The sequence below is a fragment of the Scaptodrosophila lebanonensis genome, unplaced genomic scaffold, assembly GCF_003285725.1.
Source record: "Scaptodrosophila lebanonensis strain 11010-0011.00,11010-0021.00 unplaced genomic scaffold, SlebRS2 tig00000138-arrow-arrow-pilon, whole genome shotgun sequence".
In the NCBI taxonomy this organism is placed as follows: Eukaryota; Metazoa; Arthropoda; class Insecta; order Diptera; family Drosophilidae; genus Scaptodrosophila; species Scaptodrosophila lebanonensis.
In genome coordinates this window covers 637,441-657,786 of record NW_022060587.1, presented here as the reverse complement: position 1 = coordinate 657,786, position 20,346 = coordinate 637,441, and the positions used below count along the sequence as shown (strand labels likewise).

At 37.8% G+C, this 20,346-nt stretch overlaps 1 protein-coding gene across 1 annotated transcript in view; it reads left to right on the top strand.

The window, feature by feature from the left end:
- The window catches only part of LOC115629308 (high affinity cGMP-specific 3',5'-cyclic phosphodiesterase 9A), a 71,680-nt gene that overhangs the window by 36,335 nt on the left and 14,999 nt on the right, over window positions 1-20,346 (top strand). The window contains exons 3-5 of the mRNA XM_030525754.1: window positions 7,500-7,825; window positions 15,318-15,469; window positions 16,001-16,108. Of these exons, the coding sequence (XP_030381614.1) occupies window positions 7,500-7,825; window positions 15,318-15,469; window positions 16,001-16,108 (586 nt within the window). The remainder of the gene's footprint in view (window positions 1-7,499; window positions 7,826-15,317; window positions 15,470-16,000; window positions 16,109-20,346) is intronic.

Here is a 20,346-nt window from a genome sequence, read left to right as displayed (position 1 = left end):
TTTAAATACTTGTATAGAATACCAAGCACCTCGAATTGCAAAATGAAATTAAATTATACGAGTCACCCAAAAATTATTGTGAAATCAAACAGCTTTCAAATAATTTAATGCACACATAAATGAACGCATAAAAAGGTCAGATTTCATTTTTCTCTATTCTGCTACTTGCCCCGAACTCAGCAATGACAAATTTACATTGGTATAGAAACATATACGAGTATATAGTATGTACACTATAATTTGTTACCAAAGCAGTTCCTAGTTTTGTTATTTTGTACACTCGGTTGTGACTAGAATTTTAAATAAAAGACATAGACGAAGATTACTATTCTTGACTGATTCAATCCTAGAACGAACATGCATATGAACCTAGCTGTAAGTAGGTGAGTTAGAAAAGTCAGTTACTATTTTGTTCTCCCCACATCTACTGGGTAAAGATAGTATTATCTATTCTCCCTAGTCAGACGTCCATGATCATGTAACTTCCTAGGGAGGAATTGGAAGACTTGTATTAACCTCTGCCCAAATTATGAACATCGATTTCGATGACACATCAAAAGCAAAGAGTGACAGCCAAATATGCATTTTAAATCATTTTTACTGGCTTTATGTAAATAGATATAGTACATACATACATGTTAACTCTTATCAAAATTATACGAAGGCAGTCCGAAATACTTCTACCTTCTAATGTGACATCTTTTTATTCCCTAAACTCAAAGTTGCGCTTGGGAGGCAGAAGTGTTTTTTTAGGGGTGTATTGACTTAAAAGGAGACTATGTTGAAGAATAAAAATATTTTGAAAACTCGTGTACTGTGGTCCGGATGGTAGCATATCGGACTCACGGACTCACCCTCATTCCTGAAGCTTCTGCCAGAAACTGTGCGATTCTGATCAGTCTGCGTTGGCACGAGGCATCTCTGGCAAAGTTACGAGAGCAAACACTTATGTGCATACTTCAAATACTATATACATATGTATCTATACAAGTATACCAGTGTGTATACACATAAGCCACACATAACGGTAAATGAGTGAGTGCTATTCGCTGAGTGCGTATACATTAAACGTCGCAACAGAAGTAACGGCGCTTAATTAAAAACTGTAAGTGGCAGTAAATTAATTATAACCACGGCGCACAAAGTGTTTGGCTTTCCACATGCCACACGCGCCGAGCCCGCCGACTAGCACCAGTTGTCAGGTTGTCGAGTTATTGGCAGATAGTGTATTAGATGGCAAGTAGCGTATCAGATTTTTTTTTTCAGGCCCTTCTAACGCGCACACTACTCATACATCAGTTTACGAGGCCTAATGATGTGTAAAGAGAAGTTACAAGTGCGTAGGCGCATTATACATATATACATACATAAATACTATATAAACATATTGTACACATGTATACAAAATGTGTGGGAAATACATACACTTGTATACATACGTATATAGTCAAACACCTGAATTGGATGGGGATGTAATGAAAATTTGTGATGAAGATACCAAGTACTAGTATATGGGGTATACACTCGCACTACTATATGTATGGATGTATATTATTAAAAAACAATAGAAACACAACACGAACCAAACTTTTAAACTACGTATAAAAAATCAAAAGGTTCTGCTCTTGCCTTTTTATACCCTGTATGCGGAGGGTAAAAAGAGTACATTAAGTTTGTGCAAAGTATGTAACAGGCAGAAGGAAGCATCTCCGACCCCATAAAGTATATACAGTGACGAACAAAATTATTGGCACAGTTGGCATGTCTGACTTTCGCACAGTGTTTCTCCATGAAATATGGTGATATTTAAATAAAACAAATTTTATTCATATACATTGATCAATTTCCTACTAAAATTACTTTATTTCATTCATTTATATTTTTCCATTAATTTAAGAAAATTAAAAATATAAAAAAACAGCCGTTTTCGCCTGAACAAAATTATTGGCACACTTAACCAAAAATACTTAAAATTAACATAAATAACCGTTTTTAAACATAAATTAATATTTTGTGGCTAAGCCCTTATGTTTAATGACTGCTTCCAAGCGTCTGGGCATCGAAGAAACCAAACTTTGAGTGGTTTCTGATCCAATATTGCGCCACTCCTCCACCAGTGCCACCTTCAGCTCGGCCTTTGTAGATATAGCGCGTTTTTTTACACGTCTATCTAATTCTTCCCACAAATGTTCGATGGGGTTTAGACCTGGAGATTGGGGCGGATGCGGCAAAGTATGTTTTACATGATGTGCAAGCCACATGCGCACATCATAAGCCGTATGCTTTGGGTCATTGTCGTGTTGAAACGTGAATGTGGCTGGTATGTTCAACTTTTCGGCACTTTTTTTTTAGATTTCTCTTAAGGATATCTAAATAATACTTTTTGTCCATAGTTCCTTCTATAAATTCAAGTTCGCCACCACCATGCTTTACAGACATAGCGATGTTTTTTTTTTTCCAGTTCCGTATTAGGCTTTCTCCAAACAGTTTGGCGGCCATCAGATTGAAAAATGTTGAATTTACTTTCATCGGAAAAGATGACATTGTTCCAAAAGTCCATCGGCTTACTCAAATATTCGTTTGCATAGGCTAAGCGCTTTTTCTGGTTGACTTTTGAAATAAGTGGTTTTCTTCTAGCAACGCGGCACTTGTATTTAGCTTTGTGCAGTGTCCTCCGAACCGTAATCGGGTGAATATCTTTTCCAAATTCATTTTTAACCTGAGCTGCAATCTGTGTTGAAGAGATTTTTGGGTTCACCTTCACCTTCCTGATGATCTCGGTGCGTTCCCGGTCGGTCAAAGCCCTGGGTCGACCAGTGCGCTTAGCACTCTCCAATGTTAAGGCTCCTTTAAAACGCTGGACAATGCTCCGAATGGTAAACCGGGTTCTATGCATAATTTCTCCAATCTCAGCATATGATTTGCCTTGATTATGCAAATACAAAATTATTTTCCGCTGAGATTCATTGGTTTCCTTTTGTTTGCCGCTCATTTTGTTAAAATCTTAGAGATTTTGCTTATAAAAAAAGGTACTGCGTGGTTTTTAACTCAAACATTTACAACTATGTCATTCCAAATATAAACATAACGGGGTTTTGAAAAAAATTTTTGCCATATTGTTGAAATTTTGAAAATATAGTTCACTATTACCCAAGTGTGCCAATAATTTTGTTCAGGCGAAAACGGCTGTTTTTTTATATTTTTAATTTTCTTAAATTAATGGAAAAATATAAATGAATGAAATAAAGTAATTTTAGTAGGAAATTGATCAATGTATATGAATAAAATTTGTTTTATTTAAATATCACCATATTTCATGGAGAAACACTGTGCGAAAGTCAGACGTGCCAACTGTGCCAATAATTTTGTTCGTCACTGTACATATATTCTGAATCAGCATGACGAGAGAAATCGATCTGGACATGTCCATCCGTCCATCTGTCCGTCCGTCTGTCCGTCCATCTGTCTGTCCGTCCGTCTGTTCGTCCATCTGTCTGTCCGTCCGTCTGGATGAACGCAAGGATCTCAGAAACTATAAAAACTAGAATAACCAAAGTTGGTATCCAGTTTCTCCTAGGTCCGAGAAAGGACGAGTTTATTTTATTTTTTTCCCTCGCTACAGAATTTCGTCAATACCGTCCACATTTCAAAAGCTACCCTAACCAAACTTTGCACACATAATTTCTATACATAGTACTTATCTACTATTGTTTCAAATCGTCCATCTATCCGTCCGTCTGTCTGAATGAACGCCTGGATTTCGGAAACGGCTGACCGTATATTAACCAAACTTGGTATGCAGACGCTCCTAGTCCCTAGTCCATACAAGTTTATTTAATTTTTTTGATTTTCCCTCCCCTGTCCACGCTACAGAATTTGTTAAAAATGTCATTGAAACTGGTCAATTCTAAGAAATGTGATTAGCGAAACAAATTCTCTCCAGTACAACCACACCAAACTGCAGCAACAAGTTCGCTCTTCTTCTTCCTCTTTTTGCTTCTGCTAGGGGCGTATATAACTCAGTGTCGGAAGTTTGTCTGGGTACAGGGTACTTCAATGTCGGGCTTGCTCGACTTAAGCGTTCTCTCTTTTTTTAGACTAGAATACCTATACATTGTTATTATAAATATCATGTTATTTATATATTTTGTTCTGTGATCAAATAGTCAAAAGTTTCCACGATAATTGGATGTTTCTTTTACTAACGAGACTAATCAGATTCCTTGGTACATCTCTATAGAAACGAACGGCTATTTGTCTATTTTAATCTTTTTTATAACTTGATGCAATTGGAACTATAAAGCAGGCACGTTCGGAAACTACAGTTCATAGTATGTATGAATCTGTATCAGTATCCATTATTGTAATTAAAAATACCATATACTCGAACTATTTATACTATATTTGCCGATATACCCGTAATACCCTTATAAGAATGAATGAAATCACCACGCATGGTGCAATCCAAATATTAACTTTATTGTTTTTTTCTAAATATTTATAATATGTTAAGCTGAATGAAAACATTAGCACTGAATTTTACTGAATCCTCCGAAGGATAGACAGAGATCCATTTGCCTGAATTTTTAAGTTTTATTTTAAAACTTTTTTTTAACTATGAATTGGTTTCGGATTACATATTATTTGATAACAAATTTAAAAAAAAAATACTAAAGTATTATCTGAACATATACTTATTACGTTAAAAGGTAAACCAGTTGTCTGGGGCCTGGCCAGTCTGATTTGGTGCGTTCAGGCCGATTGGTGTGCCGGCTTATCTGGAGCTCAACTGTCTCGAGATTTAGGTCATGATCTAAATCTGGATCCCGTATCTCCAAGTGGGGGTATTACCATATTATATAGTAAACATGCCTCTTGCCCAACCTGCAATTGAGCCTGGCCACTTTCGTCCTGCATTTAGTTAGAGTGGCAAGGATGAGCGGCTCAGAGGTGAGCTAGGACCACACCTAGAAATATAGCCTCGTCAGCTGTGTATATACAGAGTTTGGTCGTTTAGCCACTTGCAGGCACCTCACCTATTCTCAGCGGAAAACATACGTTTGCGCACTTGGCTGGGATATTTCCACTTTCTTGCCCAAGATAAAGGCGCAGCAGGGAGTTTTAAAACAGAAATAAAAATAAAATTCGACTTTTGCTTAAAACGATTTTGTATTAAAATTGAACATTTTTTTATCTGAGTGTAAGCTTATAAACTATTAATGTAGTCGTAAATTACAACTGGAATGAGTTGCAATTTTTTGGCCCGAAACTGATGCCATAATTGCACAGAGCTCTTACATATGGCCGAGCTCTAATGACCCCTCGAGTCGTGCAACGCGTGTACATGTGTCTAATTCCCATGCAACGATGCGTTATGTTCGTTCCCGTTCCCGTACCCGTATCCTTGAGTAATTATATCGCATTCGCATTGTGCATTGCCTTGTCATAGAAATTTAATTTCGCACACAATTTCGATGTCTGACTATGCAAATACTACTGTGATTCAAATAAACCAATCGATGCCCAACCGCAAACGTAAATGCTACGTTTTTTGCGTTTTCCACCTGCACAATGACCTCTAGGGCTTCCAGGGAGCCACGTCTGTGACGTGATGTTTATACTCTGAACATGAAATATACAAGAGTATATTAGGCTCGCGCTAGCCGTACACATACTTATAAGGCATCTTATTGCAGAATTCGTGTCTCCATCACTTATAGTCTCTGAGATCCAAGTGTTCATACGGACTGCGTATTTCAAAATCGGGACACCGCACTTTAGCTTCTCTACTTGTTTTTACTCTGTACATGAAATGTAATAGCGCTGTCTGTCAGTCCGTCCGTCTGTCCGTCTGAACACCTGGATCTCAGAAACTATAAGAGATAGAGACATTGAATTCTGCACTAAGATACGTTATGTGTGTACACTTTGCCAGTTTGTTTTATTTTTTAAATTCTTGTAATTTTTTCATTTCTATAAATATTTGACGCATATTTAGGGAGTATTTCATAGTCGAGACACCCGACTTTAGCTTTCCCACTTGTTTTTGTTATACCCTGCACCCGTAGGGTAAAAAGTGTATATTAGGTCTGTGCAAAGTATGTAACAGGCAGAAAGAAGCATCTCCCACCCCATAAAATGTATGTATTCTGAATCAGCATGACGAAAGAAATCGGTCCATACATGTCCATCCGTCCGTCTGTCCGTCCATCTGTCCGCCCGTCTGTCCGTCTGGATGAACGCCTGGTTTCGGCTGACCGTATATTAACCAAACTTGGTATGCAAATGCTCCTAGTCCCTAATCTATACGAGTTAATTTATTTATTTGATTTTCCATCTCATTTCCCCACTACAGAATTTAGCCAATACTGTTCACATTTTGAAACCTACATAAACCAAACTTTGCACACATAATTGATCTACTTTTGTTTTAAATGTTATCCAAATGGTCAATTCTAAGAAAAGTTATTAGCGGAACAGTTTCACTCCAGTACTACGGCCACAAGCTGCAGCATCATGTTCGCTCTTCTTCTTCTCATATAACTCAGTGATGGAAGTTTGTCTGGGTACAGGGTATTTCACTGTCGGGCTTGCTCGACTTTAGCGTTCTCTCTTGTTTTCTTGTTGTTGTTGTTCCTTTTTGTTTTATTTCATTTCATCGGTGAAGCGTACGACCGATTGAAAATTTAATTTCCCGCCCATGGTGTTGCACAGGCCCACGTCCAGGTCCACATCCAGGTCCAGGTTAGTCTCGTTTTGTTTGGTTTGGCAAAGTACAGTAAAGTTCTGGCCAGCTCAGCTCGGTCGACTGGCTTGGTCAAAGTATTTCCGCCATTCCGCCACACCGTTTTCGGTTCCGATTCATTTTGCACTACACTTCAGTGCTCAGCCGGCGCTTTGATTTGTTTTCTGGCTCTGTGTGACTAGATGCCAGTCTGTATGTTTGTCTGTCTATCTATCTGTCCCTCTGTCTTTCTGTCTATCCGCCTATTTGTATGTGTGCTCTATGCGCTTTCGTTTTTCACCTTCTTTATTACTTTTAATTTGCAATAATCCAAATCACCATGACTACCTAAGCTGACTCTCTGGGTATCCGAGTGCTCGACTTCTCGGTCACCTGCAGGCCAGATGGCCCTCCTCTCTGAGGACTGACTTCAAGCTATATTTCCTGTTTCAATTTTCTGATTTATTTATTGCCACACCGTCTGTAATAGCGGCTACTCTGAGCGCTAGTGACAACAATAACAGCCACCATCAACGACAGCCCGCACAACAACAACAAGAACTGAGGGAAAGGCAGGACAAAACATGACAAACTCAACGCTCGGCCGATTTCCGGTCGACTGCTGTTGGCTGTTGCTTCATCATTTTGGCTGTCCGCCCAAATAATCCATATTTCCATAAATTGCGTTTTTTATAAGGATATGTGTTTGGAGGAGTGTGCGCGTGCTTACATAACTTCTTCTGATGTTCCTCTCTGGCTATCTGTCTGTTTGCAGGTCTCTCTAAGCGGCCTCTAGGTCCGCCGCATCGTAAAAGCAGTCTACCAAAGCATCAGGAGGTGAAGCGACGCTTCCTGGAAATTTGTGATACCACCTTTTCCGACGAGGTGAAAGCGGCGCTGCGTTTGCCCGCGTTCGATTCCTACGAGTGGAGCGATGCCGACGTTATACACCTAATGCAAACGATGTTCATCGAATTGGGTTTCATTGAGAAGTTTAACATACCGGTAGATACGTTGCGCGAGTGGCTCTACGAGGTTTACAAGCACTACAATGAGGTTCCGTTTCATAATTTCCGACATTGCTTTTGCGTGGCACAAATGGTAAGTCTATCACTTAAATTGCACCTCATCTTTCCTCGGTTCAATGGGGACACTTACAATTATACTTAATCGTACTTCGTCTACTCGTTAGATATTTTAATTGCTAAGCAAATACAGATAGTACCATATCACCTTACAAATAACTTACCTATTCACCCATTTACTAGATTTAGGGCTACAGGCATTTTTCAAACCTATTAATGTGATGATTCATCTTAAATATATGAAAATTACATTTTATAATTAAATTGAGGACGTTTTAATTTAGTTTTGATTGAGCTTATTTACATGAACTTTCCACTTGCAGAGGAATAAGATAGGAGTACGAGTATACAACCAGCAGGGCAATCCATGTAGTGGGGAAAGCGCCAGCACCCGAACTAAGCCCCCACACCTGCTTAAGTCTATTTCGAAATGGTCGACATATCAATTGAAACACACTTTTCATTTTTTTTTCTAATTTAAATTTGAAAGTTTAAGTGATATTTAGCAGAATTGCCTTATCTTAAATTGAATTGATAACTGAGCCCGTACTACCTACTGTAAATAGAACTGTATAGAAAATATGTTGTTTAACAAATTTACTTAAAAAAAAGGACTACTTAAAAAGTTTGGTTTTCCTATTTTCCAAGTATATACACAAGCCCAGTAGCCAATGCCATTACGCACAGGATAACCAGTAATCTCAAAATCACAATGACAAATAGAGCATAAATTGCAAATACTACTGCTAATCTGATGAAAAGGCCATTGTTGCAACTAACAAATATCGATTACGACTGATGTTTATGTGCAGAAAGAGATGACACAATGAATCACAGCCGGCGCCATTATTCGGGATCAGTGTCACATTTTAAATTATGAACACTATTATAGGCTAACAAAAAATTGACAAAATGCCAAGAACGCTCGTCTAAATAAATATTCCATACACGAGGGCAGTCCGCAATGTTTCTTGCCTGACTATTTTTGTTTTCAACATAGTCTCTTTCTAAGTCAACACGTTCCCCAGCGATGCTGCCGCCTCTTCACCCCTTCCAAATGGTTGCTCCTCAAAATGGTTTCTTACACAGCCTCCTCATTTGATAAAAATGTCCGTCCCACAAGAGCAACTTTGAGTTTAGGCAATAAAAAGAACTCCATTGGGGCTAGGTCTGTCCGTAATTTTCAAACAATCTAGTTGGACTTTTTAGTTCTAGATAATTATGGTACAGAGGTAATAACTTTACAAAAACTTTACAAATATCTTGCAATCGCTATAGAACAATACAGAGTCCATGCATTCATACATATAGTTCATATAATGTGTGTAAGTTAAATGAAATAATGTCCCCGCTCTTTGTGTCCTTTTGTGTTTTTATAATGCTTTGAACACATCTTTTGGCTAGGTTTAAAATTGTTTAAAGTTAATTCGAAGGGGGTGCATTTTTTTATTGTGTTGTATGTATGTATGTGCAGTGTGCGGTCACGTTCCTGATAATCGCGCACGTATAAACTGTTTTGGAAAGGTTATGATACCAAATTGAGATAAATCCGACAACTGGTAAATACAATTTACAATATAAAGTGCAATTTTTTAAGGAAATGCCCTTGAATATGCAGGCAAATGACAATCCTACAAATAACTTAAAAATCCTGCAACAATATGCAATAATCGTTTCAAATGAATGTCAAATAGCTAACCAAATGAGTATGAAGATCTTGATGAATTTATAATTAATAATAATATAATTCGTCAACTCTCACACTAAAAATAAACGTACGCATTCAGTTCCAAAACGATCCACTAAAGTTGAATTTTCAAACCAAAAGATAATACTATCAAACGATTTTATCCATTTCACTTAATCAGTGAGCAATACCGGTCAAAAAGAAGAAAGATGTTATTGATTTTAACGAGGCTATTTCAAAAGAAGTACCAAGTCGATTATTCACATTCCAGGCAATGGATACAATTATGAATCACAATGAGCTGGTTACTTATCCCACAGAAGTTTTATATGCACTCTATTTGCCTGGAATACTACGTATTACTGCTAAAAATTGGAGATCCGATTTATATGGTCCGCAATATTTACCAACCAAAACTTTGTAATGGTACCAGACCAAAAATATTGGAAAATATGATAGAAAAAACAATTTTGAATAGATAATTTAATGGCGAAGAAGTTTTGTTTTTGATTCCACGCATCCCTATGAATACATCCCATATTCCCAGGTTGGCGCGCACTCACCATTACCAGCAATAAGGTGCAAAGACACTATTTAGATGAGTTTGAAAAATCCAGTTTTCTCACATGCTCCGGAGGCCGAAAACTATTTGCACCATTCAATTCCCTGTTTTCAAAGATTATTGAATCCAAAAATGTTTACCTAAGAGCTTTGGAATAAATATTTAAATTGTATTTAAGTTATTCGAAAACCTTTTTTTCTGGCTGTCCACGCGAGAGCTTTATACGAGTATGTAAGAAACAATTTCCCGGAAAAACGCCTGGCATGTTCTGGCTTAGTGGCAAAGTGAGAATGCCCGCCTTTGGACCTCCGGTAGAACCATTGCTTAGATTAGGTTAGTAACGAGATATACAACAAATAATGAGATAAATGTAAATCTACCAGAATTGATATTAAAATATTTAATTATGCATAGACTTTGTTATGGGCTTTTTAATATTATAGGATTCTGAACATAAAAGAGTTGAAAAACATTGTGATGCAAAGATTCTGCCAGACTGCAACTGATAAAATTTTTGATATTAAATTGACTACAAAGGACCCTTCCCAAAGTAAAAAATTGAACGCAATAACCCGCGATTACATTATGGTCAACATTTTTAAAATCTGTATCCAAATTCTGCAAGTGTTTTCAGTGCAGCGAATCAAAATCTGAAAATAAGCTGTAGTAATAGTGGAGTGTGCTGCCACAATGTGCCACTACATGGACAGCCGTCCATGGTGATAATTCAGATTGCCTCAGACAGCTTGACTGGCAGAGGGAAATCGATATTAACATACAAGTATATGTATGTACTATATGTCATGATTTATGCATATACATAAACATCATATGATAATGAAGGCAAATGTGTACGAGTATGTGTGCATAAGAGCTGAAAACAATGGCGGCGAATACGTGCGCCTAGTTGTATGCAACATAAAAATAAACTTTGCTTGAATACCACGCCAAAGCCCAACTAACTGCCAAAGATACATACAAACATAGCAATATATATATGCTACATACATATATACACTGAGCAATAAAGTCGATTCAAAAAGATTGAATAGACTACAAAATCCGCTTTTTCTGAACACCAACAACATTAATAGACAAGAATAAAACGACGGCAATTGGATTGATTAACGCCACAATAATCTTTTTGAAATCAACTTTTTTAAAGCTAATTTTCTAATTGTTTTTGCTATTCCTATATGTAAATATTTAGTTTACCTTTTTTTATTGAATTTCCTCATGATTTTCATTAAATACTACGTCGATATAGTCCAGCATGTATAACTTAGAGCGCCAACTGTTGATAACCTGTGGTATGTGATTGATTAACGCCACAATAATCTTTTTGAAATCAACCTTTTTAAAGCTAATTTTCAAATTGTTTTTGCTATTCCTATATGTAAATATTTAGTTGACCTTTTTTTATTGAATTTCCTCATGATTTTCATTAAATACTACCTCGATATAGTCCAGCATGTATAACTTAGAGCGCCAACTGTTGATAACCTGTGGTATGTGTTCAAGAACGTCGTTCTTGTTTTCAAAACGAAAATGTGAGAACAAAATGGTGTGCAAATAAGTCCACAGGAGCTTTGTTTGCCGCTTTTTTTCTGGGTGTACGAACGTACTTGTGTGTATGCACCGTCAAGGGCCTATTTTTTGTTGCCAAGACGCAAGACAAAAGAAAAGAAAGCGCTGCAAGAATACACAAATATACACACATACATAGGAATGTATGAGTGTATATTAAAAACTGAGCCTTTTAAAAATAGCAACAGAAACACTCAGAAATGCAGAGGCAAAGGGCAAGAAGACAGTGCAAAATCTTGCCTAAAGGTAATGAAAATCAGAAACAACAGCAACAGCCGCAGCAGCAGCTGAAACAAAAACAAGATAGTGCTGAGGAGCAAGGAGCATCATCAACAGAAAGTGTTCCACGGATGAAGCGTAGATAGGAACATCTCAACTCTTCCAATGTCCTTCTCTTTCGCTCTCCTTCCATCTCTTAAGTGACTTGCTTAACTTGGACTTGGCTCAAGTGGCAACGAAACATTTGTCCAGCTTACATAGATTTTTAACATACATTTACATTTAGGGCAAATGAAAGTTGCTGGCAACCGCCGGCTGCCGCCCATAACCGCCTTCTGACCAACTTCGGACCACCCCCATCCCACTTTTATGAAATATTTAGCTTGGCTTACCTATGCAAATGACTAAGAGACTGACTAAAATGAGCAACTCATAGAACACGATGGTCGTAGACATTGCAAAGAAGTATACTTTTATAATTATTGTGCTTGACAACACAAGCCTTGCATATATGTAAGCAGTAAGTCCTGCCCCCTCCAGTCCTCTATCCATTCGCCATGGCATTGCTTTGTTGCTAACGATAAATACATACAGATATTAACCTAAGACCACAATTTACGCGAAACAAAACACTATACACATAATCACACACACGCGTGCCCTAACCATTTATTCTTAAAATAACAGCCATGGCGCCGCAGATTATATCTCTTAGCAAATATAATTTCCTGTTTGAAAGCAAACTATACCCGCCTCACTTAGGTATATGCACGTACATATATGAAATAGCATTCTGATCTGACTTAATCATAACAATAATCTGCTTTGTATATTTTCATACACATATCCCTACAAGTATTATATGTTCCATAATGTATTTTGTTTGCTTTCTCAAATAATTTAAATCTATTCTGGTTTTGATTTACACTGTCTTCCGATTTCCGGATACACAGTTACGCCTTCAGATGTATTACCAGAAAAAACATATTGAGTTCAAGTTATCCTTAGAACTATCTCGGAAAGGGTACTTAAGACAATTGTCCTTGTGTGTGGAGGAGCAGTAGTTCGTCTTATAGATTTTCTAGGGCGAACTTATCTCTCATTACAACCTTCCGTCTGTCTGTTACATAATTTGCACAAAGCTAATATACCCTTATTACCCTTCGGGTACAGTGTATAACAAGTAAAGAAGCTAAATAATAAACTTTCTCAGACCTCGGAGAATCTGAATACCAAGTTTGGTTGCGTTCCTTGCGTTCATCCGATTCGTCTCATCATGCTGATAAAGAATATATATACTTTATGGAGTCGGAGATGCTTCCTTCTGCCTGTTACATATAGTACTTTACACAAACCTAATGTACCCTTTTTACCCTACGGGTACAAGGTATAAAAATAACTGAAAAGTAATAGGTTGATGAGTTTAAATACTCCACGTAAGCTAGTATACCCTTTTCACCCTTTTGATACAGAGTATAAATGTCTCGAATGCCCAAAGTCTTCGGTTTAATTATAATCTGCTGCCACACACGTTATAAAATTAATGTGCTATTGTACTCTTTACTGTCAGCAATCATAAATTATAGTGTATACATTCATTACAAGTATGAATGGTTTTTCCACACCTGGTCCTTGCGCTTACGTATACAATTATATGAAATACTAGATGTATGGAAACGTTCGGTCTTGGTCTTTTACTAAGTTAAGGGAATAGTTTTTTATAGCCTGTACCCAAAGGGTGAAAGGGTATACTAGTTTTGTGCGCATGTATGTAACACACAGAAGGAGGCGTGGCAGACCCCACAAAGTATATATATTCTTGATCAGGATGAGAAGACGAGTCGATATAGCCATGTCCGTCTGTCCGTCTGACCGTCTGTCTGTATGAGCGCAAGGATCTCAGTAAGTACAAGAGCTAGGATAACCAAAATTGGTATCAAGGTTCCTATAAGCCCTAGGCAGAACGAGTTTGTTTATTTTTTCTGATACACCCCCCCACTCCCCCGCAATTCGTATTTTTTCTTATAACTTCCGTAATTCTCGGAATTTTAAAATCAATTTTGGTAGGTACATCCAGTTAGTACTAATGTGTCCGTGTGCCAAATTTCATGATAGGTCAATTCTGAAGAAAGTTATAGCTCATGCGCTGCCTGCAGCTCTGTCGACAGCGCTGCCCGCAGCTGTTGTTGTTGTTGCTGCTTTTGTTCAACTTTTTGCTGCATACATACACGCATATAAACACGCATAGGTACGTGATGTAAATGTATGCTGTTTAAACTGAACATAAACATGTATTCTAATTCAATTTAATTAATTATTTTAATTAATTAATTTATTCATTTTTTTAATAATTTAATTTTTTTTAATTTTTTTTTTTAATTTTTTTTTTTTTAATTTTTTTTTTGTGGAGAGTACAGGCTATTTTACTGTCGGGCTTGCTCGACTGTAGCGTTCTCTCTTGTTTTATGTATATTTTTTAAGTACACTTATCTAATTACCTTGCGTAGAAATTATTGAGCGTTTCGGTATTAGAAAATGGGGTAGTCATTTGAGCATAAGATCTATCAAATAAATAAGTGGACTTAACATTTGAACTATTTAAGATACTCACGCCTCTTACAAATGATATCGTCCTCATTAAAGCCACCTCTTGTTAACTACCCTTTGACTAATCTTGAGCGGGATGGCCACAATTCATTGCATTTTCTGTCATTACCAAAGTGCAGTTGTTGCTGATTTCCTTGGGGGTGCTGCCTCGAGCAGTGGGTTGAAACTTTTGCCGCTCGATGCAGCGGCAAAGGATGGAACTTGTCCGCCTGTCTGTTTGTTGACAATGAATTTAGATAAACTTGCGAAATTCGAAATGCAAACGGCATTTGCATAAATTTATCGCCTGCCCCTAAGATTTCGTTTTCGCACTCAACCCTTCGTCTCGACCCTCGTGGTGTAGCAACTTCGACTTTCCCCTCTCACATCGGCACGTCAATAAAACTTTGCTGCGCAGCAAAGCGCAAAGCAAACTTTACGCTGCTTTTGTATTTCAAAAAGCTTAAATTGAACTCTGCTGAAATTTCTTAAGGGGATCGGGCAAGGCAAAGTCATTTTAATTTACAATGATGTCTTTGCCAACGGCTGGGAACGGTTTAAAGATGGGGTGGCTAGTTGTCTAGGAGAAGTCCACGGGATGCTATGTTGTTTCTTTTTGAGTATTCTAATTAAGAAAATTCCACACCTAATAATAAGCATACGTTTCAAACCAGTGCTGCAAGTACTATAAGTTTTAAGAGATTACTTTGAAACAATTTATTTTAAGAAAAAAAAGGTATTCTTGAAAATTATAACATATTTAAGCCGCATTTTCAAATCTTCTATACTTTTTTAAAACTGAATATACATTATTTGTATGCCCTATATATTAGGTTGGTAAAAAGTATTCCCCTTTTTCTTCAACAGATGTATGCCATCACACGTCAAGCGAATCTGTTAAGTCGGCTTGGCGACTTGGAATGTCTCATACTGCTGGTATCCTGCATATGTCACGACCTTGACCACCCAGGCTACAATAACATCTATCAAATAAATGCACGTACTGAATTGGCGCTCAGGTAAGTCGATTTTGCTGCAGCCATAGTCCTGCCGAGTGTATTTGATCATAATACTTGTATGTGGCAATATTTATATACCCTTCACTGAAAAGTGTAAGAGTATATTCTTGTAACACCCAGAAGAAAGAATGGTAGACAGCAGTTATAGGTACATATAGTATGTATATGATCAGCATCAAAACGCAAGATCCGTCTCTCTGTTTCACACTGATTTCTAAAGAAATGATTTCTACGGACAAAGTATTCCTACTACTACTGTAGTCACTGCCCATGACCACTAAGGAATATAGTTGTTATTGTTCTAGGCCAAGTCTGTAATGTCTGCATACGCTCTGTTTACTAACCAATTTCGGGATGACTAGTACATGAATACCGCGCAGCGCCGGAAGAATTAGAACTGATTTGTAATAGGTCTTTAATAAAATTTGCCAAATGAAGCGTATAAATAAGCTGTTTACTAGTTAGTACTCCAAACACACTCCAAACTATTATATACTCTTGTCAACTAACTTATTGTCGCATTTTTCACAGATACAATGACATCTCGCCTCTAGAAAACCATCACTGTTCAATAGCATTCCGTTTGCTGGAGCATCCAGAGTGTAATATATTCAAGAACTTTAGCCGAGACACTTTCAAGTAAGTAATCAGATTTGCCGCATTGCCGCAATTCCATTTTAAAATACGAGTATATGCATATAGTACATATGTACATATGTACATGTATGTATAGTATGTAGTATAGTATACGAGCTGCTTGGGGTTCCCTCCCTTAAACGGTCCTACAACTGTTGCAACAATAATGGCACCACTGGCCACTGCACTTAAATCTTATTTAGGTCAAATGGCAAGCCTGACAGCCCAACCCATTTAATTGCTAACATTGCTGGCTACTTTATGCGCGACACGTACAAAATGGCGTTGCATTAAACGTCAGCCATTTGGCGGGGTAATTAACAGCTACCACCTGCTGACCTCCCAATGCTTTAGGCCCCACTCCACGTCCTTAGCCAGACTCAGCTGGCTGTTCGGTATATCGATTTGGCATTTACCAACTTTAAAATGAGCGCGAAGCCGCGACGCCCCAACAATGTGCGCCTGGCCGGCCAATCGGTGAGTGCGCACCCGTTCCCAACTATGCAAAAATGTGCGGAGCACAACAATGAAGCGGAGTAGGAGAGAAAAGTAAAAAACAAGAGAGCGGGTGTAGGTGCCACAGGGTGTTGCCGACGCTGAAGTTTCAATTTTCTAGGCACGTGCTTCCTGTGCTCGTGAACTGCATTGATTGCTGCGTTCTTTGTCAGCTGTGCTTGACCAAGTGCCAAGTGATTGCGGGCCGGTTGACAAAAACAGCCCGCGGATTGGGGCAATACAAAGCGCAATTGCAGTGGAATCATTCCCCATCTATAAATACAAGTAGATTGAATGACTTGAATTTGTGCAATCATTTCTAAGTAATATACATACATATACTTGTATGTAAATCTACCAGATCTACAAGTAACTGCAGCTCTATGAAATATTTGGACAATACCTGCCTGCTTTGAGCGCCACTACTGAGGCAAACACCACAGGCATACACATGCTTACTCGGACATTAATGTGTATATAGTACACACACAACTACAACTGTATACATACTTGTATTTATGTATCGATGCATATAAAAGCCTCTTGTGAAGGCAGACTTTAAATCGTAAACATCTGCAAGCGTATTTTAATGCCTTTTCAATATTGGCTTTAAAAAGATCCTTGCATCACACCATTTGCTGGTGCTCGCCTCTAGATGGACTCCAATCCATTTTAATTTACTTCAGATTTCAACACTCGTCCCAATCCGCACACGCTTACATATACATGTACAAACTCGTGGGCTTTTGCGTACTTTTGAGACATTTGAATGCAAGCAGCTGTCGAAGAAGAAGAAGAAGAAGAAGAAGAAGAACGGCTCACAAACATACACAAGTCTCTAAATACAGTTTTGAATAAAGTTTCGTTTTGCTTTAAAGAGAGCGAGGGACCGGATTGAAAATTCTAAAAAGCCAGTAATACATACACGAAGTCCAGTATAGCGAGTTCATCGCAATTTAAAAGCAATTTACACTTAATCTTTAAAACTATTCTCGTGAACAATAGACAATCGCATTAAATCCAGTCACCCCCAGAGTCAATAATCACTTGCCATCTGAGAGACTTTCGCCTATTCGATTGGAAACGCCTTCCAAATTCTTTGAAAGTTAATAAGTTAATAAATCTTATGATTTATAATGTCCAAATGTTTTCACTTGGATTGGCGCCCGTTAAAGCCAATCTGAATTGACGATTTGCATCTTCCAGTTAATGCAAAACGAGGTTCCTCATGCAAGAAGTTTGCCGGCGAATTTTTGCCCAATAGTCGCGCTAAATATTTAGTCCCTTATTTGTTTGTTTTGACGCAGCGATATGGAAGTGGTGCTTGAAAATATGGCCAAATTAGCGGCTCTGTTTAGTTTTCCCACGGCTTAGTAGATCATCGACGTTTGCTGTCTCTTTAAAACGCCTCACCTATTTCTATGAGACTTTTTAAGCACCTTGTAGCTGCTACATAAGACATTTTTGGATCTTGAAGTTCGAAACTTCCCCCGTTTCGACCCAGCTTCAAAACGCTCAGGAAATAAGTGCCGGCTCATTGCAAAACACATTTTAAAAGGTCAAATACTCGGCATGTACTCAATCTTTTTTATGACAAAAGGTTGACCTGGTACCAATATAGAGAGCCGGAGTAGCAATACCTTTTAATAATATCCCTAGTGAATGAACCACACATAAGAAATGGCCCAGCTACCAGACTAAAGCATACGGTCGAAACCAAGATCTGTCGCTTGATCCCTGGGATCTCCTTTGCAAATGCATCGAAATGCGGAAATAAATGACTTAAGACAGGGCCCCACATCGTGAACAAACCGTAGCCCTACTACGTGCTTTTTCGAACCTTACCAACAAAGCTGTTCACAACAAAGTACTTCAACTTCCAAAAATTGAGACTATGATAGCATCGATGCAGCAAAGTATGACGAATTTCATGACCTCTATGCAGAGTATAATTTTTTAAAATTCACCTGTTATGGTTCGAAGAGTTAAAGACTGATGTCGCAGATAAATAAAATAAATAAAAGTAACTGAATTGCTAGCTGTTCCCCACAGCCGCAGCGCATAAGTCCATACTGGCTTTAGAACTTCCTTGTAAAGTCGTATTTCGTTCTCAAGGCTTAGTTGTGAGCGTGGTCATAAGAGCCAGTACATTCTTTAATATGTTGCCAAGTGAGCCGTCCAGATGTACTCCCAGATATTTCATCGGGCCGCTAACTGCAAGGAGGGCAAGCTCCTGGTCTTAGTGAATGCAAAATATAATGCAAGAACTAATGCGTAACCAAAACACAATGAACCAAAAGCTTAGAACTGCACTCAAAAAAAACGGCTTCACTAAACGCAGCCCTCTAGAAGCTAATGACTTTCCTCGCCTACAAATGGAACCGTCTGTATTACTCACCAATACAGAGACACACCTTACACTGTGCTTTTTATTGCAGAAATCACCCATAAAATCGTACTAAGCATTATCATCTAACAGATCTTGCTGAAAATTATCTGCCTGAAACATCAATATGCGTTCAACGAATGAGAGGCGATATATCATTGTCCTACTCCCTTAGAAGTATTAAAAATTCATTTTGGACTTCTCCAACTAAGTGAATGAATCCCACTGGGGCATCAAAAGAAAAGAAAATGCTACAGTCGAGCAAGCCCAAGACATTGAAAGATGAAAAAGAGGAAAAATAAAATAAAATCGTGTTGCAGAGGGATAACCATGTAGTTACTAGTTATGACTGATTTGTGATTTCTTGACTACTCTTCATACTAATCCCCATACAGTCCACCTGCATGATTTGAAAACCATAGTAGACTAAATACAACGGAAAGACTACAGAGCACGATTTAATCACACCACAAATGATTATCGGCTATCAGACTCAGCTAATTCATTTAAAGTACAAAGTAATGCGATTTTTGAAAGAAATCCATTCCTATAATGAACCCCAAGCCAATTATAGATAAAGAACTCTTGCTGACCCCGTGTGGAGGAATTTAATGGATGGCCAGCTGGCGTATCAAAGCCTTCTAACTATAACGAGCTATGATTATAGTACACTTAATATACGATTGCCCTTCGCGATCACCTTCCGCTAGTTTTATAAAGCTCATCTGATCCAATGGCTCAAAGCTGCGGGAATATACATGTGACAGTAAATAAAATGAACAAACTGAATAGAAGGGAGAATTCATATTTCAGAGGGTACGTGTTATATGCCAACTTGATTCCAGATGAATGCAACGGCCGAACATAATGGAAAAACCAATAACTCTTCTCTGATCCCCACAAATACAAGTATGTCGAGTTCATGTCAAGTGTATGTTACTGGCTCGACTGTTTCTAATTTCGGCTTCATGCTGACGAGGAGGGACAAATAAACCAGGGACCGCAAATAATGATTTTTTTTAAACGAAAAATCATGCACTTATAGTTACCTCGAGAAAGGGAGGAATTTAAAAATATCCGTTTTGTATGATTATTTATGCATATTCACGATGATGTCCTTTTTCCTTATAGGCAGAAACAATTACAACTTGAAGTTTATTTTTTATTACAAAAATAAAACTTAAAGAATAATCATTATTTGATAAGTTTTCTTTCTTTGCTCCTAAAATAACGATTATTAGTTAAGTTGAAAAGTAAAAAGGCAGGAACAAGTACAACTTAAGGTTTATTTTTGATTAAAAAAATAAAACTTAAAGAATTAATAATTTTTTTTTTTTTTGCTCAAAAGAGTAAATTATTA